At 39.6% G+C, this 14429-nt stretch overlaps 1 protein-coding gene across 1 annotated transcript in view; it reads left to right on the plus strand.

The window, feature by feature from the left end:
- Window positions 1-5989: 5989 nt before the first annotated feature.
- The window catches only part of LOC117501484 (CD82 antigen-like), a 59520-nt gene continuing 51080 nt past the window's right edge, over window positions 5990-14429 (plus strand). Inside the window, exon 1 of the mRNA XM_034160384.1 lies at window positions 5990-6066. Within this exon, the coding sequence (XP_034016275.1) occupies window positions 5990-6066 (77 nt within the window). The remainder of the gene's footprint in view (window positions 6067-14429) is intronic.

The following is a 14429-nucleotide window of genomic DNA, read 5'->3' on the forward strand; positions in this document are numbered from 1 at the left end:
CAACCACCCAGGCAAATGACTGGTCTAACTCAGTCCCCATGCCTTGGAAATCACCATCTCTCTGCTGTAGCCAGGTGAGACGTGGTCCTTTGACTTCTCCAGCTGCTGGAGTCCTCAGCACTGAGGCCCTGTACGCTGGACCATGCTTATAGAAATGCACCACGTGGCTAAAACGTCACAGCTGACGCTCCCTCACCGTGTAAATGATTCTCATCAGTCTCCCTAAGTAACCCTTCATTTGGCAAAGTCCTTCCAGCCATAATCAGATCCTCTGAAGAGTCAACTACCAAAGCATCCAGTCACTGTCCCTTAGGTCACTGATTAGTGTCCAAGTGCCTCAAGGTCCCTGAAGACTTGCTCTGTTGCTCTCATGCAAAGGGACTGGAAGTGGCTGGTTTGATGATTGTCCTGGATCAAGACTAAGATCCAGGCTTTCAGTGTCTTCCTGGACCTCATCAGAAGTGTGTCTGGCTGCAGTGGAAGTGTCCAAGTTGCAGAGATATTCACTTGTCTCAGCAGTCACATCCATGTCTCTGTGCGCTTGGTCTTTGAGATTGAGAGACACCTGGAAATAATTCATGAAGGCATAGCATCTCCAGACAAAGGTGTTTGGTGATACCAATAACTGCAGGAGAATGAAGGTCCATGTTTTTAGGTTCCTTGTACTTACTGTCTTACTGTATTGCTGTGAGATTTGGACAATGACACAAGGTGACGACTGGTGTCTTTGGTACTAAGACTGATATCAAGGAAGATCACTGGGTACTGCTGGCATAACTGGATGCATGCCATGGAGTGATTGTCCTGCATAAAAATCATGTTCTTCTTGAACCACGCAGACTTTACCCTGAACCATTGCTTGAACAAAGTATCTTCTAAAAACTGACAGTAGGTTCAGGAGTTGTTTTTAAGTCTATCTTCAATTCAAAAAGGTCCAAGTAGCTCTTCTATTTCGTCATTGTGTTCCACAGCATCCTGTACTCAAAGTTATTGAAAGGGAGCTATATCTCCACCTGGTGGACGTTTATCATTAATGCAGGTACAATAACATTTCCCAAGCGCTCTAGTCCTTGCGGTGTTGTCACAGTGATAGACTGAATAAACTGATTAGTAACAGATTGAAATAATTTGTCTGGTGGCAAATGGCGCTTCGGTCTCTGGTAGAACACAACAATATTCCATTTACTGGATTAAAAAAAAGTGACTGTTGATCTCGTAATTACAAGTAAAGATTCATAATTACAAGATCTTTTCTCGTAATTATGAGAGCCTGATCTTGTATTTATGAGATCTTTTCTCGTAATTACAAGATCTGCGGTCAACTCTATATTTCCTGTATTTTCCCCACACTTGTAAAGGATCATGGGACCCTGAAGTTGAGCAAACCGGAAAGTGTCCCTCGTGGATCTCGGGTGAAATTGCCCCCTGGAGATGTCGCGATATTTCGAAATGTGCCGACCACTGGATGGACGGATGGAAGTGGCGGGTGTCACCAACTATTCTAATGTTTCTGTTAATATTATTTGTTTATTTCTTACAAACGTAAAGACATCTGATGTCCTGTTAACTTGGTGAAAATATGTGCAATAGGACCCCTTTAATGACGAGCCAGGCAGCACGTAAGTGACTTTACGTAACATTTATAACCCTGCTGTCTTGATTTTTTTTTTTTTTTTGGGTGCATCATCTGTGTGTGTGTGTGTGTGTGTGTGTGTGTGTGTGTGTGTGTGTGTGTGTGTGTGTGTGTGTGTGTGTGTGTGTGTGTGTGTGTGGCGGGGTTAATGGAGCTGGTCAGTTCTCATGTCTGCCACGCGGGGGCGTCCTCCTGACACCGGAACGGTCTGGTTTGGTTCTGCTTCGTCTTTCAGTCCGCACTCGAACCGTCGGATCCGTTCCAGGTCTGTCGCTTCTCTCTGCACTTTTAGCTTCAGTTTAACGGTGAGTAAAGTGTTTTTTTGCTCAGAACCCGTCCACGCCTCGTGGTTTGTCTCGCTGCTGATTATTAATCACTGATTTTATTTCGTGTTTGTTCGAACGTTTCGTTGAATTGTTTGAAATCGGCTCGACTGGTGATGTGGCGCCTGTCGCTCTGTGATCGAAATGCTTATTTCACCTTCCATCGTGAATATTTGCTTCTTTTTTCACTTTTGTCTGGATTTCTTTCGGCTCTAAACCGTCTATACTTATGTAGTTAAACGTGCTACAAACGTGTACGAAAGCGCTTTAAACCGCTAAAGTTGTATTTTTATTTTTATTTTTTTACCCTAACAGGGTTCCGACTATACGAATTGTTCTCTTTAAATAGTGCTACACTACAGTCCGGTTTAAGAAGCTTAACATCAGTTTAAAAACACCTTTTAAATGGTATTAACACGTCATAAAGTAGATCTTAACTCAGTTTTCAACACAGTTTCAACTGGTTTTATACTTTTTATATTATAAGCTGGTTTAAGGAGCTTTTAACATGAGTTAAAACATTTAAAAACAGCTTTTAAATGGTATTAACACGTCATAAAGTAGATCTCAACTCAGTTCTCAGCACAGTTTCAACTGGTTTTATACTTTTTATATTATAAGCTGGTTTAAATAGCTTTTAACATGAATTAAAACATTTAAAAACAGCTTTTAAATGGTATTAACACGTCATAAAGTAGATCTCAACTCAGTTCTCAACACAGTTTCAACTGGTTTTATACTTTTTATATTATAAGCTGGTTTAAAGAGCTTTTAACATGAGTTAAAATGTTTAAAAACAGCCTTTAAATGGTATTAACACGTCATAAAGTAGATCTCAACTCAGTTCTCAACACAGTTTCAACTGGTTTTATACTTTTTATATTATAAGCTGGTTTAAAGAGCTTTTAACATGAGTTAAAACGTTTAAAAACAGCTTTTAAATGGTATTAACACGTCATAAAGTAGATCTCAACTCAGTTCTCAACACAGTTTCAACTGGTTTTATACTTTTTATATTATAAGCTGGTTTAAAGAGCTTTTAACATGAGTTAAAACGTTTAAAAACAGCTTTTAAATGGTATTAACATGTCATAAAGTAGATCTCAACTCAGCGCAGTGCCTTTAATACCTATGGCATGCTCTAATCTCTGTAATAAAATGTTATGGTCAACAGTATCAAAAGCAGCACTGAGGTCTAACAGGACGAGCACAGAGATGAGTCCACTGTCTGAGGCCATAAGAAGATCATCTGTAACCTTCACTAATGCTGTTTCTGTACTATGATGAATTCTGAAACTTGACTGAAACTCTTTTCCTCTGCAGATGATCAGTTAGCTGTTTTACAACTACCCTTTCAAGAATTTTTGAGAGAAAAGGAAGGTTGGAGATTGGGCTATAATTAGCTAAGATAGCTGGGTCAAGTGATGGCTTTTTAAGTAATGGTTTAATTACTGCCACCTTAAAAGCCTGTGGTACATAGCCAACTAATAAAGATAGATTGATCATATTTAAGATCGAAGCATTAATTAATGGTAGGGCTTCCTTGAGCAGCCTGGTAGGAATGGGGTCTAATAGACATGTTGATGGTTTGGAGGAAGTAACTAATGAAAATAACTCAGACAGAACAATTGGAGAGAAAGAGTCTAACCAAATACCAGCATTACTGAAAGCAGCCAAAGATAACAATATGTCTTTGAGATGGTTATAAGTAATTTTTTCTCTAATAGTTAAAATTTTATTAGCAAAGAAAGTCATGAAGTCATTACTAGTTAAAGTTAAAGGAATACTCAGCTCAGTAGAGCTCTAACTCTTTGTCAGCCTGGCTACAGTGCTGAAAAGAAACCTGGGGTTGTTCTTATTTTCTTCAATTAGTGATGAGTAGTAAGATGTCCTAGCTTTACGGAGGGCTTTTTTATAGAGCAACAGACTCTTTTTCCAGGCTAAGTGAAGATCTTCTAAATTAGTGAGATGCCATTTCCTCTCCAACTTACGGGTTATCTGCTTTAAGCTGCGAGTTTGTGGGTTATACCACGGAGTCAGGCACTTCTGATTTAAGGCTCTCTTTTTCAGAGGAGCTACAGCATCCAAAGTTGTGCTCACTGAGGATGTAAAACTATTGACGAGATAATCTATCTCACTCACAGAGTTTAGGTAGCTACTCTGCACTGTGTTGGTATATGGCATTGGAGAACATAACAAAGAAGGGATCATATCCTTAAACCTAGTTACAGCGCTTTCAGAAAGACTTCTACTGTAATGAAACTTATTCCCCACTGCTGGGTAGTCCATTAAAGTAAATGTAAATGCTATTAAGAAATGATCAGACAGAAGGGGGTTTTCAGGGAATACTGTTAAGTCTTCAATTTCCATACCATAAGTCAGAACAAGATCTAAGGTATGATTAAAGTGGTGGGTGGACTCATTTACATTTTGAGCGAAGCCAATTGAGTCTAATAATAGATTAAATGCAGTGTTGAGGCTGTCATTCTCAGCATCTGTGTGGATGTTAAAATCGCCCACTATGATTATCTTATCTGAGCTAAGCACTAAGTCAGACAAAAGGTCTGAAAATTCACAGAGAAACGCACAGTAACGACTAGGTGGACGATAGATAACAACAAATAAAACTGTTTTTTGGGACTTCCAGTTTGGATGGACAAGACTAAGAGACAAGCTTTCAAATGAATTAAAGCTCTGTCTGGGTTTTTGATTAATTAATAAGCTGGAGTGGAAGATTGCTGCTAATCCTCCCCCTCGACCCATGTTACGAGCATTCTGGCAGTTAGTGTGACTCGGGGGTGTTGACTCATTTAAACTAACATATTCATCCTGCTGTAACCAGGTTTCTGTAAGGCAGAATAAATCAATATGTTGATCAATTATTATATCATTCACTAACAGGGACTTAGAAGAGAGAGATCTAATGTTTAATAGACCACATTTAACTGTTTTAGTCTGTGGTGCAGTTGAAGGTGCTATATTATTTTTTGTTTTTGAATTTTTATGCTTAAATAGATTTTTACTGGTTATTGGTGGTCTGGGAGCAGGCACCATCTCTACGGGGATGGGGTAATGAGGGGATGGCAGGGAGAGAGAAGCTGCAGAGAGGTGTGTAAGACTACAACTCTGCTTCCTGGTCCCAACCCTGGATAGTCACGGTTTGGAGGATTTAAGAAAATTGGCCAGATTTCTAGAAATGAGAGAGAATAATGGCACACATCAGAATTAAAGACGACACATATACATTTGACATTGTTTATGTGCACTAAACTTGAAGCAGTCTGTCATCCGAATTGAGGCAAAGTGGGTGAAGGCTGCAGGGGGTAGATAGATGAGAAGGGAGAGCCAAATTCCTTCACCAAGGCCGTAGATCCTTCTGGAGGAAGAGCAGGGCATTTGACCTTCAGGAGCCGATAAGGCTGCCATGTTGATGTTAGGTGGAGAGATGCAGAATTCCATTTACTGCACCTCTGACCGTCTTGAGTCCAAATTTCTGAAGTCTATTCTCCAGTCCTCAACAGCACATTCCTTTGCAATGCAGCGATATGCTCCAAGATGGTCTCCATTTTGTGTTTGAGTTCAAGATTTCACGCAGTGATATTACACAGCATTGCCCAACTCATTAACCATGATGGACAGATGAGGGGATGAGATTCTGAAAGCAGCCATCTTGCTAATATTCCTGTGGGTCAGGGCAATGCACAAACCAATCAGTGCCAAACCTGCCACCATAAAAATGAATAGAAATTAATCCTCAATGTCTTCCGCAGAGAATGGAGCCACACATGCCACGCTTCATTTCTCTCAGGTGTCAAGAGCATAGCCCACTGGATAGGTTCCATCAGGGCACGCAGGGTCTCCCAGCCCTGATTTCCTTATCGAAAAATATGGCGTCAATAGCATTGAGAGACCAGATGATCAATTCCACGGTTAATCCAAATCTTAATTTCAAGAATTCACAGTCTGGTGAAGCTGGGACTTTGAAGGTTGGAGCAGAGATGGAGAACACAGAGGAGGAGAGGAGAGTGGAGGAATGCGACTGTCCTTGTCAGAGTCCCAAGCTGAATACTCCAGTAAAGGCAGAACAGGGACAGACTTAAATAGTGACAGGTGAGGTGAGACAGGTGAAGTGATTGTGATGAGACACAGCTGTGAAGGAACACCAAGTGACAGGATCATGTCCACAAACACACACAGGGACAGACGGCGTGAAACACCAAACCACAAAGAGCCCCGGGGGGACTACAACCTAAAACAAGCCACAAAGACCAAACTAAAGGAAACCCAAAAACTGACCGAGATCAAAAATCCAGTGAAGAAAGGTTGAAAACTGAAGTGGAACACAAGAAAGACATGACAACTAATGGACAGGACATGAGAGGGGGACATGGGACAGACCACAACACCATCATCTGCCAGGAGCACATGACTGTGGTGGGACCAGAATGTGTGTGTTCTTGTGTCTAACGTTTGTTTTTACCAAAGCAGCAGAGAACGGTTGAGTTTTGCAGAAGCACCGCGTGGACGCTAACTGGCACCCTGAAGCCAGTGAATGTTTGAGGTCTGTTTTACAGATGTGAGAGGCGGCGTGTGTGTGTGCGTGTGTGTGTGTGTGCGCGCGCGGTGGTTTTACAGCCGCTCCAAGGTTTCAGGTTGTTTCTCTTCCGTTCCTGTATCTCTGAACGTTTCCTCAACATCTGTGGCTGTAAATCAGCTGAGCTACAGTTTGTCTGTAATTTCATTTCCACATTTTTCTTCTTCTGACCCCCTGAAAAAGTATTGTTGTGTTTATCTGATTCTGGTGTTTTCAGCTGCTTTTTTCAAGTTTTGAGTGTCGGTGATATTAAGTTCATGCAGAGGTGAAGAAATGATAAAAATGAACATACGTGGTCTGTTAATAAAGTAACGGTCCTTTTTATTTTTTTTCAAAAACTATATGGATTTCATTCATATGTTTTTACGTCAGACATGCTTGAACCCTTGTGCGCATGCGTGAGTTTTTTCACGCCTGTCGGTGACGTCATTCACCTGTGAGCACTCGTGGGAGGAGTCGTCCAGCCCCTCGTCGGAATTCCTTTGTCTGAGAAGTTGCTGAGAGACTGGCGCTTTGTTTGATCAAAATTTTTTCTAAACCTGTGAGACACATCGAAGTGGACACGGTTCGAAAAATTAAGCTGGTTTTCAGTGAAAATTTTAACGGCTGATGAGAGATTTTGAGGTGATACTGTCGCTTTAAGGACTTCCCACGGTGCAAGATGTCGCGCAGCGCTCCCAGGCGCTGTCGTCAGCCTGTTTCAAGCTGAAAACCTCCACATTTCAGGCTCTATTGATCCAGGACGTCATGAGAGAACAGAGAAGTTTCAGAAGAAGTCGGTTTCAGCATTTTATCCGGATATTCCACTGTTAAAGGAGATTTTTTTAATGAAAGACGTGCGGACGGTTGATAACCATTTGTAAAATCCAGGCGGCTTTTGATGGCTTTCAGTGGAGTGAGTATATGAGAAATTGTTTAACAGCTGGACATGTTCCAACTTGTCTTTAAGGCTTCCAACAGAGGTGTTTTTCCTGCGGCGGAGTGTCGCAGCGGCTGCGAGCCGATGCTGCAATCCGCCCGCACGTCTTTCATTAAAAAAATCTCCTTTAACAGTGGAATATCCGGATAAAATGCTGAAACCGACTTCTTCTGAAACTTCTCTATTCTCTCACGACGTCCTGGATCAATAGAGCCTGAAATGTGGAGGTTTTCAGCTTGAAACAGGCTGACGATGGCGCCTGAGAGCGCTGCGCGACGTCTCACTGCGTGGGAAGTCCTTAAAGCGACAGTATCACCTCAAAATCTCTCATCAGCCGTTAAAATTTTCACCAAAAACCAGCTTAATTTTTCGAACCGTGTCCACTTCGATGTGCCTCACAGGTTTAGAAAAAATTTTGATCAAACAAAGCGCCAGTCTCTCAGCAACTTCTCAGACAAAGGAATTCCGACGAGGGGCTGGACGACTCCTCCCACAAGGAGTGCTCACAGGCAAATGACGTCACCGACAGGCGTGGAAAAACTCACGCATGCGCACGAGGGTTCAAGCATGTCTGACGTAAAAACATATGAATGAAATCCATATAGTTTTTGAAAAAAATAAAAAGGACCTATACTTTATTGACAGCCCTTGTACGTGCACATACGGACTGCAGCCTTTAAATATGGGCTTCATAGTTTGGCTTGGATCCGTATTCCAAAGCTGTCCAGCAGGTGTCAGTAGTAGACAGGTTTGTGGTATTTTACATATTTTAAGTAAAACAAAGTTGTTTTTTCGATTGAGTGCTTCAAACCTGTAAGTCAGCTTGTTGTTATTATCAGGTGTTTTGAAATCATATTCAAAGTTTGTCAGAAAGCAGAGCGTCACTAATTCGTAGTACAGATGAAAAGTATCATCCTCAGCCATGTTCTTCCTCATAATTTCTCTTTTACCTCTCTATTCAGGTGTGTATTTCATTCCATATTTGCCCATGCACAACGCATTAGGATTCTCCTTTAAGTTGCTAGTTTAGCTTGTTAGCTAGCGTGAAGGCGCACACATTGTGGGTGGCGTGCACTCATGTGATCATTGTTCAGCAAATGGCAGAAAAACAACCGCGCCTAAACACAGCTGTTTGTAATTTCCCGTAATCAATCCAGTTTTCTCGAACCATCCAGCAGGTGGCAAGAACGAGTATGGGCTATTCTATAGGCAACCAAAGTGGTTTTTCAGTTGATATTTTGTGTAAAAGTTCTCCACCACCTCATCAATTCGGCCTCATAATGTCCCTTTTTAATTCAGCGAGTTACAAGATGATAACATTTCATGTTTTTGGGTTATTTCTTACATAAGCTGGATGGGATGGACTAAACCTGCTCACTCAGTCTGGGGGGTCACCAGTGCCAACCTGGGTGTGAAGTGTTTGTGTGAATGTTCTGTCTGTAAGTTAATTGTTTCAGCTGTAGTTGTCTGTTGATTAACCGTTTTTTTTTGTTTTTTTCACGTCACCCTCAGCGATCTACCTGTGAGCTGCAGACCAGTTTAACCGGATTCTTTTTATTTTTTGCCATTTCTGTCGCTACCCACATAACAGGTTGAGATCTTTTAAATGGAATAAATATACAGAGAAAAGCTTATCGAGAGGAGATCCATGTGATCTTGTGGAAGTCGTTGAGACTCACACAGAATGATGCATCAGGCTGGAACCAGTTTTCCAGGTTCATTGGAAAAACCCCGAAGGTGTTTTTGTACCGGATAAGGTTTAAACAAAGCAACCAGACCATTGAGGTTTACCTGCAAATTCTACAGTGGATATTATCGTCAGGTAAAAAACCCACCCCACCCTGCCACATTTCTCCAAGTAATGCGGAGTTGCATCAGGAAGAGCATCCGGTGTAAAACGTGCCAATTCAACATGCAGATCCACCTCAGATCTGCGGTCGCGACCCCGAGTGAAAACAAGGGAGCAGCCGAAGGGACTTACTTACTTAAAAAACACAGTTCTCCATCAACTAGATAGTTCATGAACTACTAGATAATTTTAATGGATGCAACTAGTCAGCTAATAGTTACTTTCTTTCACTGTTTGTTTGATTTTATTTTCATGTTTTGGAAAACGTTCCTGAAGTTTGTAGCTTGTAAAATTCAGTGAGTGAATGAATAGATAAGATCACTTCCTGTTTGTTAACATGATAATGTACAAATAATAAATGCAAACATCTTGTAATGAGAGCCCAACTGGTATATCAGTTCACTGAAAATATCAGCTGATATGAGCCTTTCACAGACAGATGGGTATCATAATTATTTTTGCTGGCATGAAAATTCTTAATTTACTGAATAGACAATGCGGAAAAACACTTGGAAATATTGTCATTACATAGTTTGTCCAGCAGAGGTCTCTCTGTTATTCTTTACAATGCTGTCAAGCATGGCTGGGACCCCATCACCCCTTGGTCTGATTAGCTACAAGAGACCGAGGCAAAGTGACCAGCGGCTGTTTGTATTCAATCTTGGTTGCACGTCATCTTTGATAATCAATACTTCAAGATAATTGAATTTTTTACTTTAAATGGACCCTAATGAAAGTGACCCAAAGTAAAGAAATACAGAGGCCTCCAATAGTAGTGGTCACAATATCACCAGCTAGACAGGACCAAAATGGACAAAAAGTCAATTTTGTGTAAATGCCAATTGATCTGACACAGTGAATCCGAGTAATGTCAGTGTGATGAGCTTGGGTTGGTTGTTGGCAATATTATAGTTATTTATAATGAAGTTTATGTTTAAACTCAGGGGACCCTATTCTGTCCAGTCCTGTGCCACAGTGTTTAAACTGTTAAATATAAATCCTCAGTTACATTTCTTTGTGATAAAGACTTGATAAAGAAATGTGATTACATTTCTTTGTGATAAAGACTTGATAAAGAAATGTGATTACATTTCTTTGTGATAAAGACTTGATAAAGAAATGTCAGGAATCATTGCTATATATATATATATATATATATATATATATATATATATATATATATATATATATATATATATATATATATATATATATATATATATATATATATATATATTCAAGACTGGTTAACTGTTATTCACCAGATTAATCCGTTTTTGAAGGGTGGTAATAAATTATGCAAAGTTTCTACAATGATTTTAACTGAAAGTGCAGGAAATTAAAATGAGAAAGTTTTGTGAATAGTTTTTTTATTTATTATTTGGCACATTTAGTTGTTGTCATGTTTTACAACTGGTATGGTTGAGATATTTCCTTTGTTCAGAGCTTTTCTGGTTACCAGGGACGATTAATGGTGATAGCAACATCCATTGTGCACTGTTGTTACCAAATATCCCTGATTTCTCCAAAAATATTACTCCTGTCAACGTTTCATTTTGGCGGTGCCGTTCATCCATGACCCAAAGTCAAATCAAATCAGATCAAATCAATTTTATTTATATAGCACCAAATCACAACAAACAGTTGCCCCAAGGCGCTTTATATTGTAAGGCAAGGCCATACAATAATTACAGAAAAACCCCAACGGTCAAAACGGTCAATATCAATGCCCATCCCTATATTCAACCCAGCTTTTTAGTACTCTAGTTATACTGCTTAATGTGTGTTGTATTATTTTTAGAGCCTGACCGATATATCGGCCAATATAAGCCCTTTTCAAAGTACTCACTATCAGCCGAAATTTTGCCGACAGAACGCCGATAATTTCTCAGAAACAGAACAGTTACTGAAATAATGTTTGTGTCGGCAATGTAAAATGTCCTTGCATCGTTTGTCCAGTAGATGGAGCTCTGACTCCATTCAACTGAGAGCTGCTTACACCCCTGCTTAAATGTGTTCATCACCGGCCCCCGTAGTTCGCCGTCACACTGCACTGATCGGCTGACAAGAACATACAAGCAAGTTTATAAGGATCTATATCCTTATCCTGAACCTATATCTAAGTTGCAGCAACAAGAGGTACAAGATCAGATGTATTTCACAACTCTTTTTAAGGATATGTATTTGCTAATTTCACAAAGGTATAATTCTTGATTGCATTTTTTGAACTTGAAAATTCTTATCTGTTATAAAGTTAATCAATATGAGGACAAAGCTTCAGCTTTTAGCTCATACCTTTTTGTTAAGGGTCCAAAAAAGAATATTTTATTCATTTAAAAATAATAATAATATCGGCTGATTTATCGGCTATCGGCAAATGTATTTCCATTAAAAACCACTCGCATGTACTGGACAGAGCAGTCAGGATGTGCCCAGTAACAGAGATACGAAATGAAGTTCAGCACTGACACTCGCTGATTTGAGGAAAGTGGGTACAGGATTTCTGTGATTAATCAATCAATCAATCAATCAATTTTTTATATAGCGCCAAATCACAACAAACAGTTGCCCCAAGGCGCTTTATATTGTAAGGCAAGGCCATACAATAATTATGTAAAACCCCAACGGTCAAAACGTTCCCCTGTGAGCAAGAACTTGGCTACAGTGGGAAGGAAAAACTCCCTTTTAACAGGAAGAAACCTCCAGCAGAACCAGGCTCAGGGAGGGGCAGTCTTCTGCTGGGACTGGTTGGGGCGGAGGGAGAGAACCAGGAAAAAGACATGCTGTGGAGGGGAGCAGAGATCGATCACTAATGATTAAATGCAGAGTGGTGCATACAGAGCAAAAAGAGAAAGAAACAGTGCATCATGGGAACCCCCCAGCAGTCTAAGTCTTAATCTGTGAAGAAGATTCCCCATTTACATGAACAAATTGTAATCTATTAGACAAATATGATTCAAACCACCGCAGCGCAGTGCCTTTAATACCTATGGCATGCTCTAATCTCTGTAATAAAATTTTATGGTCAACAGTATCAAAAGCAGCACTGAGGTCTAACAGAACAAGCACAGAGATGAGTCCACTGTCTGAGCCCATAAGAAGATCATTTGTAACCTTCACTAATGCTGTTTCTGTACTATGATGAATTCTAAAACCTGACTGAAACTCTTCAAATAGACCATTCCTCTGCAGATGATCAGTTAGCTGTTTTACAACTACCCTTTCAAGAATTTTTGAGAGAAAAGGAAGGTTGGAGATTAGCCTATAATTAGCTAAGATAGCTGGGTCAAGTGATGGTTCGCAGATTGAAGCAATGCTTCTTTCTTTCGTTTAATTTTCCCCCGCTAAAACCCTAAAGAGCATACGTCTGTGAGTATTATTTACCTTTTCTGTGTTAAACCGACCTGTTATGGTCTTCTGAAACAGTTGATAGATGTATTTTATAACTTAAAAACTGGAGCGATGCTAACACGTTAGCATATCTATGGCATTTTCAATGTTAAAAGTTAGCATTTAGCATTTGCAGCCGTCATCACGTTCGGGTGCATTTGTTTTCAAATTGTAATATTCCTTAAATTTATTTTTGCTTATATATTAATAATCTAATTATTATTATATACAATTTTAGAGAAAGAGACAAAAAGAACCTGAATAGAAACACAACAGAAAATATATAATATCAACTAACATAAATAAATAAATACATACAGAAATAAATAAATGTTTCCTGTGAACACCTAGTGACTCTCACACCTCCATTTCATCCATGTCTTATTTAAGTTTAATAACAGTTTGTTTCAGTCAAACCATATTTTCAATGTGTTAATTTCTTCAGTGATTTCCTCCAGAACTTTCTGCCAAACTAGAAAACTGCTGCATCCTAGTAAGAGCAGAATACTACTGGAATGAATTTGAATAAGGAAAGTTGTATTTTTTTTTCTCACCTAAATGGATTCAGCACTCACTACAGTTTATTGTCTGGAATAGTCCCAGATTGCATTTCAGAGCTTCTAGAATTCAAACATTTTCGTGCAGGTGGTGTTGGGGGTAATTTTGGGTTTCAGCTTTTTTTTGTTTTTCACCACTTTCATCCCTGAATATGAGTTGTGATTCACTTTTGTGCGTATTAAAGTTACTAACTGGGACTCCTGTGTTGTTGCGAGAAAGAAACGAGACTCATCCTCTGTCCTGTTCGCACAGCTCCAAATGTTGCGCGGCTCTCTGACAAGTTAAGATAGAACTATAGAATTCAGTCTGAATTAATAACTTCAAAGCGAAACACAGTTCTGTTTATTTTTATTTATGTCCAGAGGTCAAGGATACAGTGACTAATTTCATATTTATTTACTTTAAGACTCAAGGAAATACATAGAAAACCTGTAAAGCCTACTTTTAGTACAAAATTCACGAGGTATCGATAAGGGAATCGATAAGGAATCGGATTGATAAGCAGAATCGATAATGGCATCGATGTCGATAAAACCTTATCAATACCCATCCCTACTTCTGATTTAAGGCTCTCTTTTTCAGAGGAGCTACAGCATCCAAAGTTGTGCTCAATGAGGATGTAAAACTATTGACGAGATAATCTATCTCACAGAGTTTAGGTAGCTACTCTGCACTGTGTTGGTAAATGGCATTGGAGAACATAACAAAGAAGGAATCATATCCTTAAACCTAGTTACAGCTCTTTCCGAAAGACTTCTAGTGTAATGAAACTTATTCCCCACTGCTGGGTAGTCCATTAAAGTAAATGTAAATGTTATTAAGAAATGATCAGATAGAAGGGGGTTTTCAGAGAATAGTGTTAAGTCTTCAATTTCCATACCATAAGTCAGAACAAGATCTAAAGTATGGTTAAAGTGGTGGGTGGACCCATTTACATTTTGAGCGAAGCCAATAGAGTCTAATAATAGATTAAATGCAGTGTTGAGGCTGTCATTCTCAGCATCTGTGTGGATGTTAAAATCGCCCACTATAATTATCTTATCTGAGCTAAGCACTAAGTCAGACAAAAGGTCTGAAAATTCACAGAGAAACTCACAGTAACGACCAGGTGGACGATAGATAACAACAAATAAAACTGGTTTTTGAGACTTCCAATTTGGATG

This window comes from Thalassophryne amazonica, chromosome 2 (genome assembly GCF_902500255.1).
Source record: "Thalassophryne amazonica chromosome 2, fThaAma1.1, whole genome shotgun sequence".
Classification (NCBI taxonomy): domain Eukaryota; kingdom Metazoa; phylum Chordata; class Actinopteri; order Batrachoidiformes; family Batrachoididae; genus Thalassophryne; species Thalassophryne amazonica.